Source organism: Eumetopias jubatus, unplaced genomic scaffold (assembly GCF_037043125.1).
Source record: "Eumetopias jubatus isolate StellerSeaLion01/CBP00866 unplaced genomic scaffold, mEumJub1_p1.0 scaffold_15, whole genome shotgun sequence".
NCBI lineage: Eukaryota > Metazoa > Chordata > Mammalia > Carnivora > Otariidae > Eumetopias > Eumetopias jubatus.
The window spans coordinates 89,120,864-89,138,559 of record NW_028274821.1 but is presented as its reverse complement, the minus strand read 5'-3'; the positions used below and the strand labels follow the sequence as shown (position 1 = coordinate 89,138,559).

Below are 17,696 nucleotides of genomic sequence, written 5' to 3'. Positions count from 1 at the left end.
CCAGCTGTCCCCCAGCTGGCTCACTGCAACTAGGCCTTCACCCCCTTCGGCAGGGGTGCCTGCAGAGCCCCTCTCTTCGCCACCCCCCTTCGCCCCCCCAGCAGGAAGAGCAGGAACAGCACTCCCGCTCCCGAGGCTGCTCCCTGGGCCTCCTCCCTCGCGCACAGCTCTCGTCTGCCAGGAATGAACGCGAGAGAGCTGGTCCCTGGAGCCCCGGATAAATGTTGAGTCTGATTTTGATTTCCCTAAAGCAAAATACCTCTCTCCTGATTGAAGCTCAGCTCAAACACGGTGGGAACAGAAAGCAGGGGTTGGTGGCCCCCACAGAGGGCCTGGCTGCAGCAGGAGGGATCGGAGGCCCACCCCGCTCATTCTGCCCTCTCCAGCCACAGCCCTGTGGCCAATCCAGACCCCGTTTCCGTCTCCAGGGACAGAGGCTGGGTCGAATGCTTGTGTCACCCATGCCTCCCACCCCCGTTGCAGCAAGAAGGCCTCTGGTTTGATGAAGACAAAAGGCGAAAGTGGGGCCGTCTGGGCCTGTCCCCAGCAACCCCTTGTCACTAAATCTGACACTCCAATAGTCCTGACACATTTGACCACTCGGACAAAGAAGTGCTCAGAAGTGCAGAAAGACAGCTTCCAGAAGCACAGCACCCCTCAGACAGCTCCTGCTCAAGCCCCAGGCCTCTCCTTTGCTCCACCTCCAAATACTAGAGTCCTTTGAGTCCCTTTCTCACACAGCTGTCAGGGATGGGGGGCAGCATAGGCACCCCACACACCTCACCCCAAGCTCCTCTCCAGCTGGCCCCCTCTAGCTCAGCCCCTGCCAACACTCCACGTGGCCCAAAGAGATCCCCACCTCAGACTGGACCTCCCCTTCCTGGGGACACCCCTTTCCTGCTCTACTGGGCAGAAAACACAGCAACACCCCCACATTCCAGAGCCAGCCGGGTGTCCCCCACCTGACCGGCCTCCCCCAAGCACTTGCCAGCCTCCCACCCCCCCCAATCTAGTCCCCACCAGCAGCTGCCAACATCCCTAATTTGACGTGTCCCTCCCCTCGCAGCAAAGCTCAGAGAAGGGAGGGAAGCGGCTGCCATGCCCCACACAGCCTGCCCCTCCCTCCATCCTGGGGACAGCCCCCCCCCCCACCTGCAGGAGGGGCAGTTCCCTCTAGGGAAGGCAGCATAGTGGGGTAGGCTCCTGGGACCTGGATTCCGGGGGTCTGCTACTCCCCCACCGTGTGACCTGTCCCTTTTCCTGTCTATGAAAGAGGACACGGCTCCTCCCCCACACAGCAGACCTTACCTACAGTGCTAACTGCGGAGACGAGAGAGCGAGAGAGAGAGCGAGAGAGAGATGCTTGGGAGTTTCCCTCCCAGGGCCCTGTCCACAGAGCAGACACCTGCACTCCCCCAGCCTCCAAGAGCCACACGCCCCACGAGCCCCAGGTCATCTCCCAGCAGACCCATGTATGCTGCAGTGGAAATACACTGGTGTTCCCATGGGGGCCGGGGACTAGGCGGCCCACCTTGGCCCTGCAGCTTTCCCTAGACTCCAGAGAGTTCCAGTCCCCAGCTCCCGCACCCCATGAAGTGACCTGCAGGCAGCCAGCCAATGGCCATGGACTCCCCCCGCCACCCTGGCCAGGCCCTGTGCCCCAGGGCAAAGGCCATGGACACCCACCAGGGGCGGTGTGGAAACAGGAGGGCGGGCACAGGCCCTGGGCCAGGTGTGGTGCTAAGGTGCTAGGAGCCCTCAGCCGCCGGGGGGTGGCAGGCTCCTCTGCAAGAAGGAGCCCTTGGGGACAGCTGCCTCGGAGATCAGCTACAACCGGGTGACATACACAGGAGCTGACTCTCATTCGATGCCTCCTCCAGAGCGGGGGGGGGGGGGGAGAGGCGGCCAGCCCTCCGCCCGCCCCACTCCTGCCTTCCATAAATGCCCAGCTGGAGGGAGCCAGCCTGAGCTCATCGGAAAGGCACCTGGCTTCCTGCCCAGAATCCCAGGGCGCTCCAGGCTAAGCAGGGTGCTGCGGAAGCCCCTCTAGCTGACCCAGAAGGAGTGAGTTCCCCAGGGCCCTGGCCCCACACCCCCAGCCCTCCCCTCCGGGCACCCCCCGCCACTGGTGGTTAGCACACCCACGTCAGCTGGGGCCAACAGCAGTCTACAGGACACGGGGCAGGGCCTTGCCTGCCACGTTCTTACCACACCCCGAACCTTCTGTGCAGGCTCACCTGCGGAGACTTGGGGGCATCAGCCATCTGCAGACCCACCTGGACCAGATCTGTGAGCTGCCGCTACAAGGCTAGCCCTGCACCAAGCCCTCTGCACACAGGATTTTGTAAAGCCTCCCAAAGCTCCAGGGGTCACAGCTCTGGCCAGAGCGAGGCCAGCTGCCCACCCCTCATCCCTCTGCTCCTGGGACCGACTCTGGCTGACCCGCCTGTAACCGCCTGGAAGCTGGGCTCTCTCCCACCACAGGCCTTTGTGGGGACAGGTCCACCTGCTATCTCGCTGCTGTGTGACCTCAGTCAATGTACACCCCTCTCTGAACCTTGAGCTTCCCTCCCTCTCATGGAGCTGCTGTCGGAGCCAACAAGAGCATGCAGGCCCAGAGCACTGAGCCCAGCAGGTGACGAGTGACACAGAGACTCAGACTATCATGACGACAGCCACAGTGTTAGAATAAGATGTCAGGGGTCTCAATGCCACTGGGGCAGCAGCAAAAGATGTGGCCTGCGGGGCCAGTGGGGCTGATGGGAAATGTCCTCCGGCACAGAGAAGAGCCAAGCCCTCAAGGGGACCGAGGTGTGAGAACTGCTCAGGACCGCTCAGATCCCAAGGCAAACGCCCCTGCTCCCTGTTGGCCGCTCAGGATCCTCCTGAGCCCCGGACAGAGCCGGCTCCATTGGCCGAGCTCTTGTATTGCTCCAAGCTCTGTGCTGACAGGTGGGGGGGCCCTGCCAGCCCACCCAGCTGGTGAAGAAACCGTCCGAGGTCACAGTCAGTGGTGGAGGAGTGGAGGTGGGCGCCCAGGTCCCTCCAACTCCGAAGCCCGTGCTCAAGAAGGCTTTAGCCTGGAGATGGTCGTTCCCAGGGAGGGGGCCACCTGCCGAGCCCCGCAGGCCGTGGCAAGCCCTCGCTGAGCACCTGCAGTCGGCCAGGCCCTGGGCGCCTGGGGTGTGAGGTTCATGGCCCAGCAGGGAGCAGTGGCTCCTGCCCGTCAAAGTGCCCCTTGCTGGTCCACCCTCTGAGAACCAGGCTCTGGGCTCCACCTTTCTCCTGGACGCCGAGACCTTCCCACATTCAGATTTGCCAGCTAAAGCATGATGTGTGTCTTTCTGCTCATGTCTCGGTTTTCTCATCTGACAAATGGGGTAAGAATGCTCACTCCCACCGGCTTACGGGGAGATGAAAGTGCTTGGTCCCTGGAGAAGGGCCATGTGGGGAGGAGTCCAGGGGCTCCCCAAAGGTGCCCTCCCCAGAGCCTCTGAGGCAGAGGGCTGGTACGTTCCAGCTCAAATATTCCCATGAGTTTTGCATTCTGCTCCATCATTTATACACATTTATTTTACCCTAAAGTTATAAAACATATTGATTTTACTTTCTATATGTTAAATAACTTCTCCCCCTAAAATTCTTAAAACCGCAGAAAGATGTACTGTCTTATGGCTTCCAGGTGCAAAAACGTCTCCATTTACTTAACATTCACTGCGTGCCCACTTGCGCCTAAGCACGTGGCAGGCATTCATCTCATTCACTGCCCGAACGAGGCTGTGGGAAAAGGACTTTGCATCCCCCTTCTACAGATCAGGAGACTGAGGCTTCTAGAGGTGAAGCCACTTGCCCAAGGACCAACCCCAGTCTGCAGCGAGGCTGGGACCAGAACGAGGGTCCGTGTGAGTCCAGAACTTGCTGGAGAAGTACAGCATTTCAAACATCACAAAAATGCATTCTGGGAGTTACCTTCCTGCCTGACTCCTGAACTGCATCACCTGGAGCCCTTGAAGAGGCACCAAATCTTTGGCTTCTCCGACTCCCCAGCAAAGGGCCGCCGGGGCTGGGAAGCAAAGGTTTTCAATATCTGCTGATCTATTAACAACTTGCTTTGGCCGAGGGACCCACACCAAGGGACACTCACAGGTTCCAATCCCAGCCCTCCCACGTTCCAGCTGTGTGACATTGGACAAGTCAGTTCATCTCTCTGAGGCTCGGTTTCCTCATCAGGAGACTGAGGATAAAACCTACCCCGGCTACATACGCAGGGGAAAGCCCGGACAGCAGAGGGAGTGGTTTTGTTCTTGTCTTTCTGCCTGCCTGCATTATCTGATTTTGTCTTTCCTCGGCGGCCGGGGGGGCTCCATGGGGCAAGATCTGTGTCCGCCTCAGTCACAGCCATAAAACAACATCTGGTATGCAGTAGGTGCTCAATGCCTATCTGCTCTTGGAGAATGCATGTGTGTCTCATGCGTGTTTTAGGTGGGGAAGTAGACGCACCTGCTTTTACTTTCTAGAACTCAAGGTATTCCGTCTGGCTCATTAATGGGCTTGCTCTGATGGCTACACTCTTGGGCGCTCCTCTCTCTCTCTCTCTCTCTCTCTCTCTCTCTCTCTACTCCCTCTCCCTTCCCCCTTCCCTCCCTCCCTCCCTCCCTCTTCTCTCAAAAAAAGAAAGGAAGGAAGGAAGAACAAATGGGATTTCCTTTACCCCTTCATTCACCCAATAATTAATTGCTGAGCAGCATATCGACCAGGCCCTGGGCTGGGCTCGGGGAACACAGCACTGACCCAGACACAGGTCTCTGTCCTCCGAGTCTCTGATGAACAGGAGAGATGGGACATAAGCACGCAACAGCTCGGCTGTCTAACCATGTGTGCAAAGTGGGATCCTGACCCAGTCAGGGGGGGGGTTAGGGCTGCTCCCTGGGGAAAGGGTGCATAGGCTGACATCGAAAGGATGGGCAGACCTCCGCAGGCAAAGAAGGGAGAGGGCTTTCCGGAGATGACACAGAGTGTGGTGAGCTCAGGGGACCACAAGAAGCCACGGCTCACTGGAACAAGGAATGGGCCAGAAGAAGCACGATGTGGTCCAGGCAGGTGGAGCACAGCGAGGGCCCAAAATATTAACAACTGCTACTATTATTAATAAAGGTGTCACAGCCTGGGATGGGCGGGGTGCAAGAAGCCCTGTCCTAGGGCCTGCGGGGTATGCGGCATCTGCCTACCCCAACATCCCCCACTTCCCTGCCTCATCCCCAGACCTGGCAGGGGGTGGGGACATGCTGGGCTGGCCTCCATCCCCGCTCAGGCAGAAGCCAGGTCAGTCACAGCCCTTGATAAAGTCACAAGCCCCAGAGCAAGGAAACTTCGGAACAGGAGTGGGGGAGGGGCCCTGAGAGACCCAGGGAAGGTGCAAGCCCCCCCCCCCAGACCAGGGAGCTAGAGAGGACACTGGCAGGGACCAAGCAGGGGCTGTACCAGGAATGGAAACCGGGGGGTCACGGGGTCAGCAGGACCCCTCCCTCCCCTTCCTGCCCATGATGTGACAAATCCCCCACTGAGAATGACCAGCCAGCCACACCTGAGCCCCACTAGGGTGGCCCAGCTCCCGCAGCGTCCCTGCGGCTGCTGAGTGGGGGCTGGAGCCCCAGGAGCCCTGGGCAGCCAGCAGCCCTGCGGGCTCCGGCTCTGGCCCTTTAAGAACCAAGAGCAGAGGGTGGCCTTGACCTGGCCTCCACACAGAAGTGACTCGTCCTGTCCTCTTCCTGGTCCTGGGCAGCAGGAGGACCCCAGCACTGGGCCGCCAAGCAGCAACGGGGCACAGAGAGGCACAGCCACACGCCTGTCAGCCTGGCCGGAACCCACCGGAGGCCAGACGGGAGGCCATGACCACTTCACCTGCTGGTGCCTCCTTGGGCCAAGGTGGACACCCATCTCCCCTAGTGTCCCTGGGCCTTCAGATGGCTCACCTGGTTCCCAAGATTGGCTCCCAGCAGGGCTCCCTCCAGGTGGGGCCCCGCCCTGCTGGTCGGCAGCCCCTCCAGGGGGCTAACTTACCACCATACCTCTGCCTTACCATGCATCTTCTCTCCACTCTGGCCACTGCACCTTCTCTAGGTCCTCAGAGTTGCCACACCTAGATGCCTCCAGACCTGGAACACGCCGTTCCTTCTGCTTGAAACACTCTTAGCATCCCCCATAAACTACCCCCAAAACATCTTTGTGCCTTCTCAGCTTCAGGTAGGGCCAGCAACTTTAGCATATAAAAATACAGGATGCCCGGTTAAATCTGGATTTCAGATAAATAATGAATAACCGTTTATTATGGCTGGCAACCCTACTCTCAGGTTTCAACCGAAACATCACCTCTTCCAGGAAGCCCTCCCAGATGCACCCCCGACCCGGTAGCCTCCCACAGCATTGTGGAATGCCCTGTCTTGATGCTTATCCTAGTCTCCTACCCGTTTCCCCACCCAAATGCAAATGCCAGGACGGCTAGAAATCCATCCATCCAACTGCCCTGCATCCTGGCACCCACAGGACCTGGCATGAGGCATTCGTCCCACAAAGGCTTTCTGCATCTGGAAGTAAAGAGCAGCAAGGTGGCCTGGGGATACCCTTGGCTGAATTCACCCCACACGGGCACTCAGGGCCTCCAGCTCTTCTCCCCTCCGCCGGCTGGACCTCCTTCTCACAAGCACCCCCAGCTCCACAGAGCCTGAGCCGAGGAAACCCAAATCAAGGTACGAGCAGCTAGCTCCTCTCCTTTATTTTGAGGGCTGCTGTTAGTTTTAATTAAGATCATGTACCGCTCAGGCCCAGCAAGGGCCTCATCACGGGCAGTCTGGAAGTAAGAATCACCCACCGCGGCTGTGTGAGCTGCTGAGGCCTGGACAGGAAGCAGGACCCTGGGGGCCGGGGGGCAGAAGCCCAGGCAGCACGAGCTTTGAGCCCCGTCGAGCGCCTCGTCTGCCCAGCACACACACCATATACTTTTGAACAGAAGGGAAGCGTTCGCTTTTTCCCCCACAGTGCCAAAAATAGCCCCATCTCCTGCCTTTGAACAGGAATCTCTTGGTTCCTACAAAGAGACAGGAGTGGCTGGGGGGGGGGGCGCTGGAAGGAGGGGCCATGCTGGCTGGCTGGCCCCCACCTCATGTCCCCAACCCCGGGGAGGTCCTTGCCAGGCCTGACTTGCCGGGGCCCAGGCTCCCCGTGCCTGACTTCTCAGGATGCCCCCAGACAGGGCAGGCCCCCCAGCCCCAGCCCAGGAGGTCGGATGGGGCCAGACAGGAGCAGAGAGCACAGACCGAGATGGATGAGCCGCTCCGCTCACTCATTAGCTTCTTCCTTTTCATATTTGCTCGTTCGTTCCAACAGATTTGCGCCAGGCTCTGTTCTAGGAGCCGGGGGGACAGTGGTGACCCCCGCAATGAGACGAGTCTGTCCTCAGGGTGCTCACAGCTGAATGAGAGAGGACGAGCTGAAGGTGTCCTCGCCACCCGGGTCTCGGGAGGCCACTGGCCAGTCCCTGGGCACCTCCCTCGGAGAGGCTGCCGGGGCGCTGGTACACGCGGAGGGCCAGGTAAGGAGCGCCCCCGAGCTGCCCCTCGCCCAGGGCATGGACCCTCATTCAACCTGGCAGCAAGCCTGTGTGAGGCCACCCGGGCTCAGAGGAGGGGTGCAGGAGCTTGGGGACCCACCAGGCCGTTATGCCAGTATTTTCACACTCATTCCAGCCACAATCCTGGGAGGTGGGATTATCATCATCTGCCCATTTTACAGGTGAAGTAAGGAGGCTCGAGGGAAGGAGCTTGGCCAAGGTCCCAGAGCTCAGGAGAGGGGCCGGGCTTCGCACCGAGGCCCGGCCGCTCCCTGACCAGGAGCGCCTGACACAACACCGCAGACAAGCCATCTCCACTCACGTCGCTGTCCCCTGACCCTCCAGTTCCACAGAAGACAAAGCAGAGGGTCAGGGTAGGAAGTGGCCACAGGGCTGGGAGGTAGAGAACGAGGGATCTGAACCCAGCTCCATCTGCTGCCAAATCCAGGACCTTTCTGGTTTCCACAGCAGATTCTTAGTTGTTTATTTATTTATTTATTTTTTTTTTTAAAAGAGGCCACTTTCTGTCCCCAAAAGGCCAGAGTGGTGGGGGCGCTGGGGGAGGCTGGGGGGAGAGAGAGAGGGAGAGAGAGAGAATGGCACTCTGAGCCCACTTCCTAGCTGAAAACCCAAGCCTAAAATAAAAAAAGGAGAGTGCTATTTCTGCTTTGGGTTAAACATTCCTCAAAGCCACATTCCTCCCGCCCCCCTCCTTCTCCCCTGCCAGGGAATCCGGAGCACGGTGGCCTGGATGCCCCACCGGGCTTCCTGGTGCCACCGCATGAGACCAGGAGTGCCAGAGCCAGCAGCTGCCCAGCACCCCTTCCTAGGCACCCCCCAGCATGGACTCAGTAGGTGGGGAGCACTGCCCCCTGGGTGGCCCCATCAGGATACGCTCAGGCTAAGAAAAGATGACTCCCCATCACATAGACACGGGACACTGGAGAAACTGAGACCCTGAAGGGGCAGCTAAAAGCTACAGCAAGTCGGGCTAGAATGAGGACCCCAGACTCCAACCTGGAGATCCATCCCCTCCCACCCCACCCCATCTGACTGCAGGTCAGGAGCACAAGCAGGTCCCACCCTGGTCAGCGGAGGACCAAAACAAAGCAACACATAGACAAACACTTTAGAGAGCCCAGACTCTTATACAGAGGTGTTCACAGGCCGGCCCTGTGTGTGACTCCAGGTCGGGCACTGCACAAGAAACAAATCCACCACGAATGTCCCAATCCTCAAGAAGCCTGCCATCGCCCGGGGTGCTGCTACCAGGCCTCCGGCCCCTGAGGCCCCCTCTGTTGCTGTGTCCCTGAGCCTCACACTGCACCTGTGGCCTCCCACTTTGTCCAACAGATGTTTCTCGAGGCACCCTGGCCACGCCAGGCACGGGCAGGGCAGGACGGCTGGGGGCACTCCAGGTGTACCCTGTTAGTCTCCATGGCCTTATCCTCAGGCTGCCTCCTGCTTCGCAGCCCCGGGCCTACAGGCTCCCCAAGAGCAGGGATGGTGCCAACACTGGACAATGGGACACACCGCTCCTGAGCCCACAGGCTGGGAGGATCCCATGAGGTAAGCACAGCACTGGGCACTAGTGAGCACTGGAGCCGCCCCTGGGACAGGCAGAGGGCTGAGAAAGCCTCAGAGGCCCGGGGTGGGGCAGCCGCCTTGATGCCCAATCCTACCGATGTCCCCTGGACTTCTCACAACTGCTCGCCTGCTGCCTTCCTGGAGGAAGCCAAGCCGAGGCTGCCCCAAATCCCTTGCAGGAGGCGAAACACCTGGAACCGGTAGGGCCACGTGTAAAGCTATGAAGCTGCAAGGATCCTATCCACTGTCCAGCCTCACCTCCAGCCCAGGAATCTGGGATGTCCCGGCAGTATCTGATGAACAGCTGCCTGAATGCCTCCAATGTTGGGGTGCTCACTACCCTACTCAGCAGCTCTAAGGCTGTAAGGCTCACAGAGATTGTAGGAGCCAGGCACACAGAGGAAGGGGCATTGCTTTGCCAGACAAAGATTTGAGCCTGAGCCCCAATGTGGCCACTGCCTGGGAAGCCATGGGCATGTCTCTGACTCTGCCTGGGCCTCTTAATGGGCACAACAGTCCCTATTCCCAGGGTTGTGGTGAGACCACAGGGCGGTAGATCTGTACTAAGTACTCACCGCTCCGCATGTTCACTTGGTAAATGGGGGCTGTCACTTCTGCTATCCCTCCCCAATCCCCCCACCACCCCAGGACAGATGGGCTCCCACAGAGCACCGTGGCGACGGCAGGAGGGTGAGAAGTGGCAGCCAGGATGCCTGGTCCCAGAGCTCAGCAACTGCGCCACCGGCTTCTGACTCAGGTCTCCGGCCCGTCTATGCCTATGCCTCCGGCCCAAGCTCCCCGCCCGCCAGGCGCATCCGCATTTACAACCGGCGCCGAGCTGCCCTCACACACACCAGCACGCGCACGCGCACGCGCGGGCACAGACGTGCCGCCGCACCCACTCCCGACACACACCGCGACCCCGTCACTCGCGCCCGGAGCACGCCCACGCGAAGCGGGGCTCGCACACGTGATCCACAGCCCCCGCCCCACCATACACCCACACCAGGCACCCACGCTGGCTCACGATCGTCCGCGCACCTCCAAGGCAGCTTCTGGGCACCCCCACCCACAAGCCACCCCGCCCTCGGCCCAGGATCAAACGCCGGCTGCATCACTCACCAGATGGGTGGCCTTGGGCCCACCCTGATCCGCCGTGAGCCTCAGTTTCTCATCTGTAAGCGAGCACCACCCAGGATTCCTGGGAGGAGCTGGCGATCGGTGCGTGTGAACCCTGAGCTGGGCCCGGCAGAGACGGCCTCTGATCCTTCCGCGATGTTGATTACAGATTTGCCCTCATTACTCATGAGCCATCAGATTCCTGTCTCCACGGTCCCTACGCTCACCCACAACAGCCCCAGTTCGCAGATGAGAAAACCGAGGCACGAGAAACTAAGAACTGTGTCTGCGGCCGAGACAGCCCATGATCCCAGGTCAGCAGACACCAGAGCCCGGGCACGCTCCGTCCCTGGGGCCCCGCTGTAGCTGCCCCACATAAGTCTCACCAGCTGGAAATCTGAACATCATACAGAAAGGGAAACTGAGTCCCAGGGGCACTGGGGACTCCACGGTGACTGTCCAGGCTGAGGGTTCTGGGACTGAAGCCCAGGCAGGTGTCTCTCTGGCCCTCCAAGGCTACGTCCATGCAGGGACCTAAAGTCCAGCATTCCAGAGCCTGTCCTCCCTCCCCAGCTCAGTGAGCCAGGAGCCCAATGCAGAATGATCCTGCTGCCAACCAGCTGGGCCAAATACAGAGGCCATCACATTTGCCACTCACTCCCAATTTATCTGAGGGCTTGTGACGGCTCACCCTGTGAGCACCCGGGGGGTGGCCAAGGACTGCCATCCCCTGACACGAAGAGCTTAGCAGCTTCTTTCCTGTGAGAGTATTTACTGAGCACTTACTACATGCCAGTTCCTGTGTCCGCCTGTTGGGAAAAGCACTGTGGTCCATCCCCAGGTCACACACAAGACACCCAGAACTCAGAGGGGCAAGGGGCTGGGCAGAGTCACAGCCAGAAGACAGCAAAGCTGTCCCACAAACGCTCAACGCTCTGTTGTCCTGCCCTCAGCTGGGAATCTGACCCCAATTTCAAGTTACCTGGAAACTTGGCACATTAATTTATGACGTTCTCTGCCCTGGTAAATAGACCACACCCAGGACGTGCAAAGTGTTACATCTCAAAATGCCAGTAAGAAGGATGCTCTTTTTAATTGATACTGGTTTTTTCCTTGCCTGAGAGGAAGAGCTATTTAGGACAAGATGAACCAAATCAGAAAACAGCAAGACACCCCTGTCTCAACCCCAAGAGCCAACCCATCATGGCACAGTGGGGAGCATCCCAACATTTAGAGCCAGGAGTCCTGGGTTTCTGCCTGGTATTTGCCTTGTAACCTTGGGAGGAACACTTCGTCTCTCCAGTACTTGATTTTTCCATTTGTAAAATAAAATAAAATAAAATGTGTAAAATAAAATTTGGACTATATGATCCCAAAATCTCCTCTAGCTCAAAGATCCCAGGATCCTATTTAATAGTAACCAAAGGAATGAACATTGAAAGAGCGAGCTACTCTTTTCTTTCCCACAAAATCAGCAGTAATCAAGAAAAGCAGTAAGACTCAGTTCTGGCAAGAATGCAGGGAAACAGGCACTCTCTCATCCACGTTTGCTGAGAATGGAAATTGGAACATACTTTTTGGAGAGTGATTTAACAATTTTTCTATCAAAAGCCTTTTAAGACGTCCCCAGGCTTTAACTCCACAGCTTCATTTTGGGGAATGTATCTTCAAGAAGAGCTACATGCAAAAATTTATTGCAAAGATGTTCATACAAAGATTGAGTAGAAAAATGTTTGTCACAGCACTATTGATATTGGCAAAAAGAAGGAGGAGGAAGGAAGGAAGGAAGGAAGGAAGCAAGCAACCTAACTATCCAATGGCAAGGGATCAAATAAAATATTGCATTCACATGATACACCATTAAAAAAAAATCATGCTTTTTATTTTTTTAATCATGTTTTAAACTTTGGTTTTTTTTAAGATTTTCATTTATTTGACAGAGAGAGAGAGACAGTGAGAGCAGGAACACAAGCAGGGGGAGAAGCAGGCTTCCCCCTGGGGCAGGGAGCCTGATGCGGGGCTCGATCCCAGGACCCTGGTTTCCTGACCTGAGCCGAAGGCAGACGCTTAATGACTGAGCCACCCAGGCGCCCCTAAACTTTTTTTTTTAAGTGGACTCCATGCCCAGCGTGGAGCCCAACGCGTGGCTCCAACCCACGACCCTGAGATCAAGACCTGAGCTGAGATCAAGAGTCAGATGCTTAACCAACTGAACCACCCAGGCGCCCCTTAAAAATCATGTCTTAAAAGAATAGTTAATAATGTGAGCAAATGTATAAGGTAATGAAACCTACACACCAAGTCCAAAGGAATCTTCCTCCCAAATACACCCAGAATCTGTCTCATCCCCGCTGATACCCAGTTCATCACCATGACCACCCCCTCCTCCAATCCATCCTTGGACTATAGATAAGAACACTCTCCAAACCCACATCGAACTTTCTCCACCACCCCCTTCCATGGCCCCCCATCCATCTCAGAAAATGTGCAAATCCCTTCCCATGGTCTTCGGGGCCCTTGGTGAGGAGTGACGTGAGCCTGGCCCAGCCCCAGCCACACTGCCCGCTGCCTATGATCTGCCCAAAGGGGCCGAGGTCTGGCCTTGGGAGGAGAGGAAGTTGGGGGTGCAAGAGAAAGGGCTTTTACCTCACACTGCCAGAATCTCGGGGCTGGGGTGGGACTGGGGCTGGAGATGGAAGGAGCCAGAGGAGGCAGAAAGAGCCAGAACAGGCGTGAGGAGGAGACCTGGGCTCTGTGACTCCCCACGAGTCCCTGCCCCTCTCTGGCCTCCTCTGCTTCTCTCTGCACAAAGGGGAAGGCGGCAGACCCACTCGGCCCACCCTGCTCTAGGAGACAGAAGATCCTAGGACTGAAGCCACCAGAAGTCCCCTCAGAACCAGGCACCGTGCTAAACCCTTCACATGCCCGTGAATCCAACTCTGGGGCCTCTGGGCTGCTCATCTTCCACAGGAGGAAAGCGAAGCTCTGTGAGAAGGGGCGTGCACAAGGAAAGAGCCAGAACCGCAGCACATCTGGCCCCAGAGGCCCACTATCCTCCCTGAGACTCTGCTGCCAAACAGGCCCCCTTCCTTTCTGGCCCACACTCCGGACCTCAAAGCATCCTCCCATTTGTACCCACAGAGTCACATGGGCAGGTGTTACAGATGAATGAGCCGCTGCTCAGAGAGGGTAAGTGACCTGCCCAAGGTCACAGAGCCTGACTGAGGACCCAGCCCCGTCCTCTAGAATACTGAGTTCTTTCCTAACAGCAGATGTGGATGTTTCTTGCCCAGCGCCCACCCTAGTGTAATGCCCCTAACCTCAACTCCTCTTGCTGCTGCTCGGTCTCACCTCCAGTGGAGAGAGGGAGCGGGCCTCCCTGGTCTCACCCTCTTGTGCCCAGGATACATAGGATTACAGAAGCCGCCTTCCTCCCTCGGGGCCTTTCCTCTCCTGGGTGGCTTATTCCTTGCCTGGCTGTGGGGCCCCTCACAGCCCAACCCATTTGTCCCCAGATGGGTACCAGATACTGCCTCCCCACAACGGCAACGTCTTGCCCCCCTCTGGCTGAGCAGCACTGGGTGGGGGAAGGAATCATGGGAGAATATTCCTTCTCTTACAGGAAGGGACCCTCGTGTGACCTTCCCAAAGCCAGGGAGTTTACAAGAGCCCAAACGGTGACACCCGGTATCTCTTCACCCCAGACTCCTGACCGTGAACGAGGGTCCCCTTCTTGGCTCTAGGTGGCAGAGGGGTTAGCCGCTGGCTACCCGAACCTACCCCCCCCCCGGTTGCCCCTCCCCCTCCACAAGGTGCCATGTGCCGGGCACCATTCTGGGCATCAGGAAAAAGGCTGCAGAGACTCAAGGTTGGCAAGCAAGGTCAAGGCAGAGCCTGGGCTGACCAAGAGCGACAAGGAGCAGGCGACCTCCTCCGGGTCCTGGACAGAGGGTCCCTGGGGAGTGCCGGGAGCACCATGGGGAGAGGCTAAGGAAGGGAGGCGGGGTGGAGGTGAGTGTCTATTGGGGCCGCCTGGCTGGAGCCCAGAAACCTTTAAACCAGTGCAGCTCAGACCACAACAAATGGCTCGAGCCCCATAAGCTTGGTTTTTTGGACCATCTGGCTGGTTTCCATCTGAAGGCAAGAGTTGTATCCCTCTCCTTCCCGTTTCAATGTCTGTGCCCAACCCCGAGTGAGCGCTCCATGAATGGCAGGTGAGGGCAGAGCAGAAATGACCAAGTGGGGGTGTGGGGAGACCACTGCAGGTAAAACAAGAAGCTGCTAGGATTCGGGCTCGCCAAGGATCCCACCTTTCTCTGCGTCCTATGGGCCAGGCACAAAGTCCGGGGCCGTGGGAAGATGCCCCGTGTGGAGAGATGAACTTTGCCCACAAGATGTATTTACGATCAACTCAAGATGAAGCTGAATCGTGTAGTCAAAGCGACATTAGGAACGACTGCTCCCATGCATCCTTACATCCTTGACAAGTGTTTGTTGTGCCTTAAGGAGGACCCTTTACAAAAGGCCACGTATTAGGCTATAAGGGAATTACCCTGTTGGTGCCTTACGTCCCCTGGGAGCCAAGTACCATGAGCATACCCATTTTGTAGATGAGGACACCGAGGCTCACTTAGGGGAGGGGCTGGCCTGTCCCACTGCCTGGGCACACAGGGTGGACAACAGCCTCACCAACAAGCTGGAAGACAGTGGGCCAGACCTCCAAGAAACTGGGCCGCCGGCCACACTGACTCCTGCTCTCCGAGTCCTGGCTGGGCAGGGGCCCCCATCAGGCTCGAACCTCCTCTGCTGCTCCTGGATATGAGCTGTGCCAGGAAGGGGGAAGACTGCACGACGGGGCGCGATGATTTACAAAATCTCATCTGCAGAGGAGGAAAAAATCTCCTCTGCAGTGTTCAGCCTGAAAGACGGAAGGTTTTAGTTAGGCTGCATCCAGATGTGTCTTAGACCTCCTCCTGCCCCCCACCCCCCCAACCCCACCACACACACACCAGGACAGTCTTTCCCACGGAGGAGAAGAGTCACCACCAAGGGTGGCAGCCAGCGATGACTCAGGTGTGAACATCTGGGCTCCCCTCTGGGCACTGGAGCCAGCTGTGCTCTCCCGAGGGGGCCTAGAACCCCCCGGAACCAGTGTGGGTCTTCACATGGGGCTCCTGGGAACCAAGATCTGCGTGACAAACACCTGTCAAGGACGCAAGGCCCTGGACCCAGCCCAGACCTCAGGACTGAGAAATCGGAGTACGAAGCAAGCGGTGCACGTGGAATTCAACAAGCTCTCCCACAGACTCTGACGGCCCTTGCTCAGTGCTCCTCTCTTGACCCCACACACAGAGCCCCCGGAACACGGAGCAGATGGCTCCAGCACCCATCAGAAGGAAGCCCATCTGGGGGCCTTAGGACAAGCTGGAGGCTTTCTCTGCTTTTCCTGCCGGGAGACTTTTCATCATCAAATATCTGTGGACCTACTAAGTGCCAAGCAGCAGCAAGGGAGACAGATGGGAAGCCAATGAAGCCCCCGCCACCTCCCCCAGCCCACACCTAATAAAGGCTCTACAGGGGAAGGTACTCGGCTAACTCTCTCTGATCAAAACTGTTCCATGTCTCAAAGGCCTTTAAAAATAGCCCAGGCCAGCTCAGCACTACCAGACCCGTTCCTAACAAAGCCCTGTTGACTCAATTTCTCCCAAAGTTGACAGATGTGCCCAGGGGTGGGGCGGGGGGGGGGGAGCAGCAACATGACCTCCCCCCCAACCCCTTCCCATTTAGGATCCACCATCAACGGGCTGATAGCAGCAACCAGACAGGGACCCACAGAAGAAAAGCCCCTCCTGACTTCTTGGCCTGAGTTCTGAGGTCTTTCAAGGGGCATAACTTTGGAAACGGACCGGAGTTTGAGTCCTGACACCACGTGGTGACTGGCCGTGGATCTTGGGCACAGGACTTCACCTTTCTGAGTCTTAGTTTGTCTGTCAGTGAGGTTGGTAACAGTGCCCACCGTGTGTAAGGCGATTCTATGAGCTAATGATGCCAAGAGCTCGGCACGTGACATGCTCAGGAAGCAGGCAACCTGGCTTCATTCAGCTCACAGTGGGCCCCTCTGCTCCGCCAGCATGGGGACGCCCTGGTTCAACCCAAGCCCACCACTCCTGTCAAAGCCCGTGGTGCCCTCTGCCGCCCCGGGGCCCAGGAACCTGGGAAGTCCCACCTGCAGCCAGCCTGCGGACAGCTATGGCCCACATCTGGACAGAGCCTGAGGAAAGGCCCAGCAAGTCTCACAGAAGAGCAACCAAACTGGGCCACCTGCCCGCTCCCCCCATCCCCCCAGGAAAGAGGGTAAGAGCAGGAAGGACCGAGTCCCAGTCCTTGGAGCCTCCACACTTCAAGCAGCAGCTACTGGGATGTGAGCTCCTTGCTGGAGCATTCCACTGGAGAAGGACCAGTACCTCCCAGCAGACTAGTGCCCACTCAGGAAAGCCCCCTTTGTTCTAAGCATGTGGGGGCGAGGGGCAGGGAGCTGAAGCGTGGGCTTGGCCAGACCTGCAAACGTGCCCAGAAGACCGATGAAGGGGGGGAGGGGGGCAGAGGTTGTGCAATGCACCACCAGAAGCTGCCTCCCAGGCCTCCATCAACGCAGGAGGCTGGCAGTTAATCTCCTGCCCCTGGGAAGAGTGCAGAGGGGCTGGCCCCCTGCGGCTGCCCAGGTATGGGGTCTGAACTCCAACCCACAGCCAGGGCCAGTGCCCCCTTCCAAGTCACACACCCAGGCAGGAGCCCTTCCAGACCATGCAGCCGTCCTTCTCCAGGTCCCCCCCCCCACAAAAAAAGAGCATGTGGTCATGTGGTCAGGACCCGGTGCCATGAACCCCTGGCAAGCTGGGGTGTCCCCCCAAGAGGCTGCAGGGAGGAGAGAAGTCCGTGAGGGAGAAACCGAAGATGCGAAGGTACAGGACAGTTGTGAAGTTGAGCCAAGTGGAGAGACACACTGGACCAGCTCTGGAGAAGTCCGAAATGGGCAGACCCTCCTCTTAGGGGGGGCCCCGGACGATGACCTGCTGAGATGGCCCAGACCACCCCACGCCCCCAACCCCCCCCCCTTGTATCAATCCATTTCCCAATGTGGCAGATAGAGATAGAAAAGGGGAGGTGAGATCAGGGCCAGGGGAGAATTCACCCTGTAAATCCTGCAGCCCACAGGGCGCCCAGGACCCCACGCCGCCGCCGCCGCCGCCTCGAGCTCTCTGGCAAGTCTCGCGCCCCACCCCCCCTCAAAGCACACGATCCGGGCCAGGGAGGGGGCGACAGGCCCACCTCGAAGCAGCAGCAGCAGCAACAGCAGCGGCATCGTGATGCATGAATCACCCAC

General features: G+C 58.1%; 1 protein-coding gene across 2 annotated transcripts in view; it reads right to left on the bottom strand.

Moving 5' to 3' along the window:
* Window positions 1-17,696, bottom strand: part of NCS1 (neuronal calcium sensor 1) — a 48,441-nt gene that overhangs the window by 30,193 nt on the left and 552 nt on the right. Inside the window, exon 1 of one of the 2 annotated variants that reach the window (XM_028090495.2) lies at window positions 15,030-15,114. The exons of the other annotated variant lie outside the window; for it this stretch is intronic. Within the exon in view, the coding sequence (XP_027946296.1) occupies window positions 15,030-15,099 (70 nt within the window). The 5' untranslated portion in view covers window positions 15,100-15,114. Of the gene's footprint in view, window positions 1-15,029; window positions 15,115-17,696 lie in introns of those variants that run through there. 2 annotated transcript variants of the gene reach the window in all.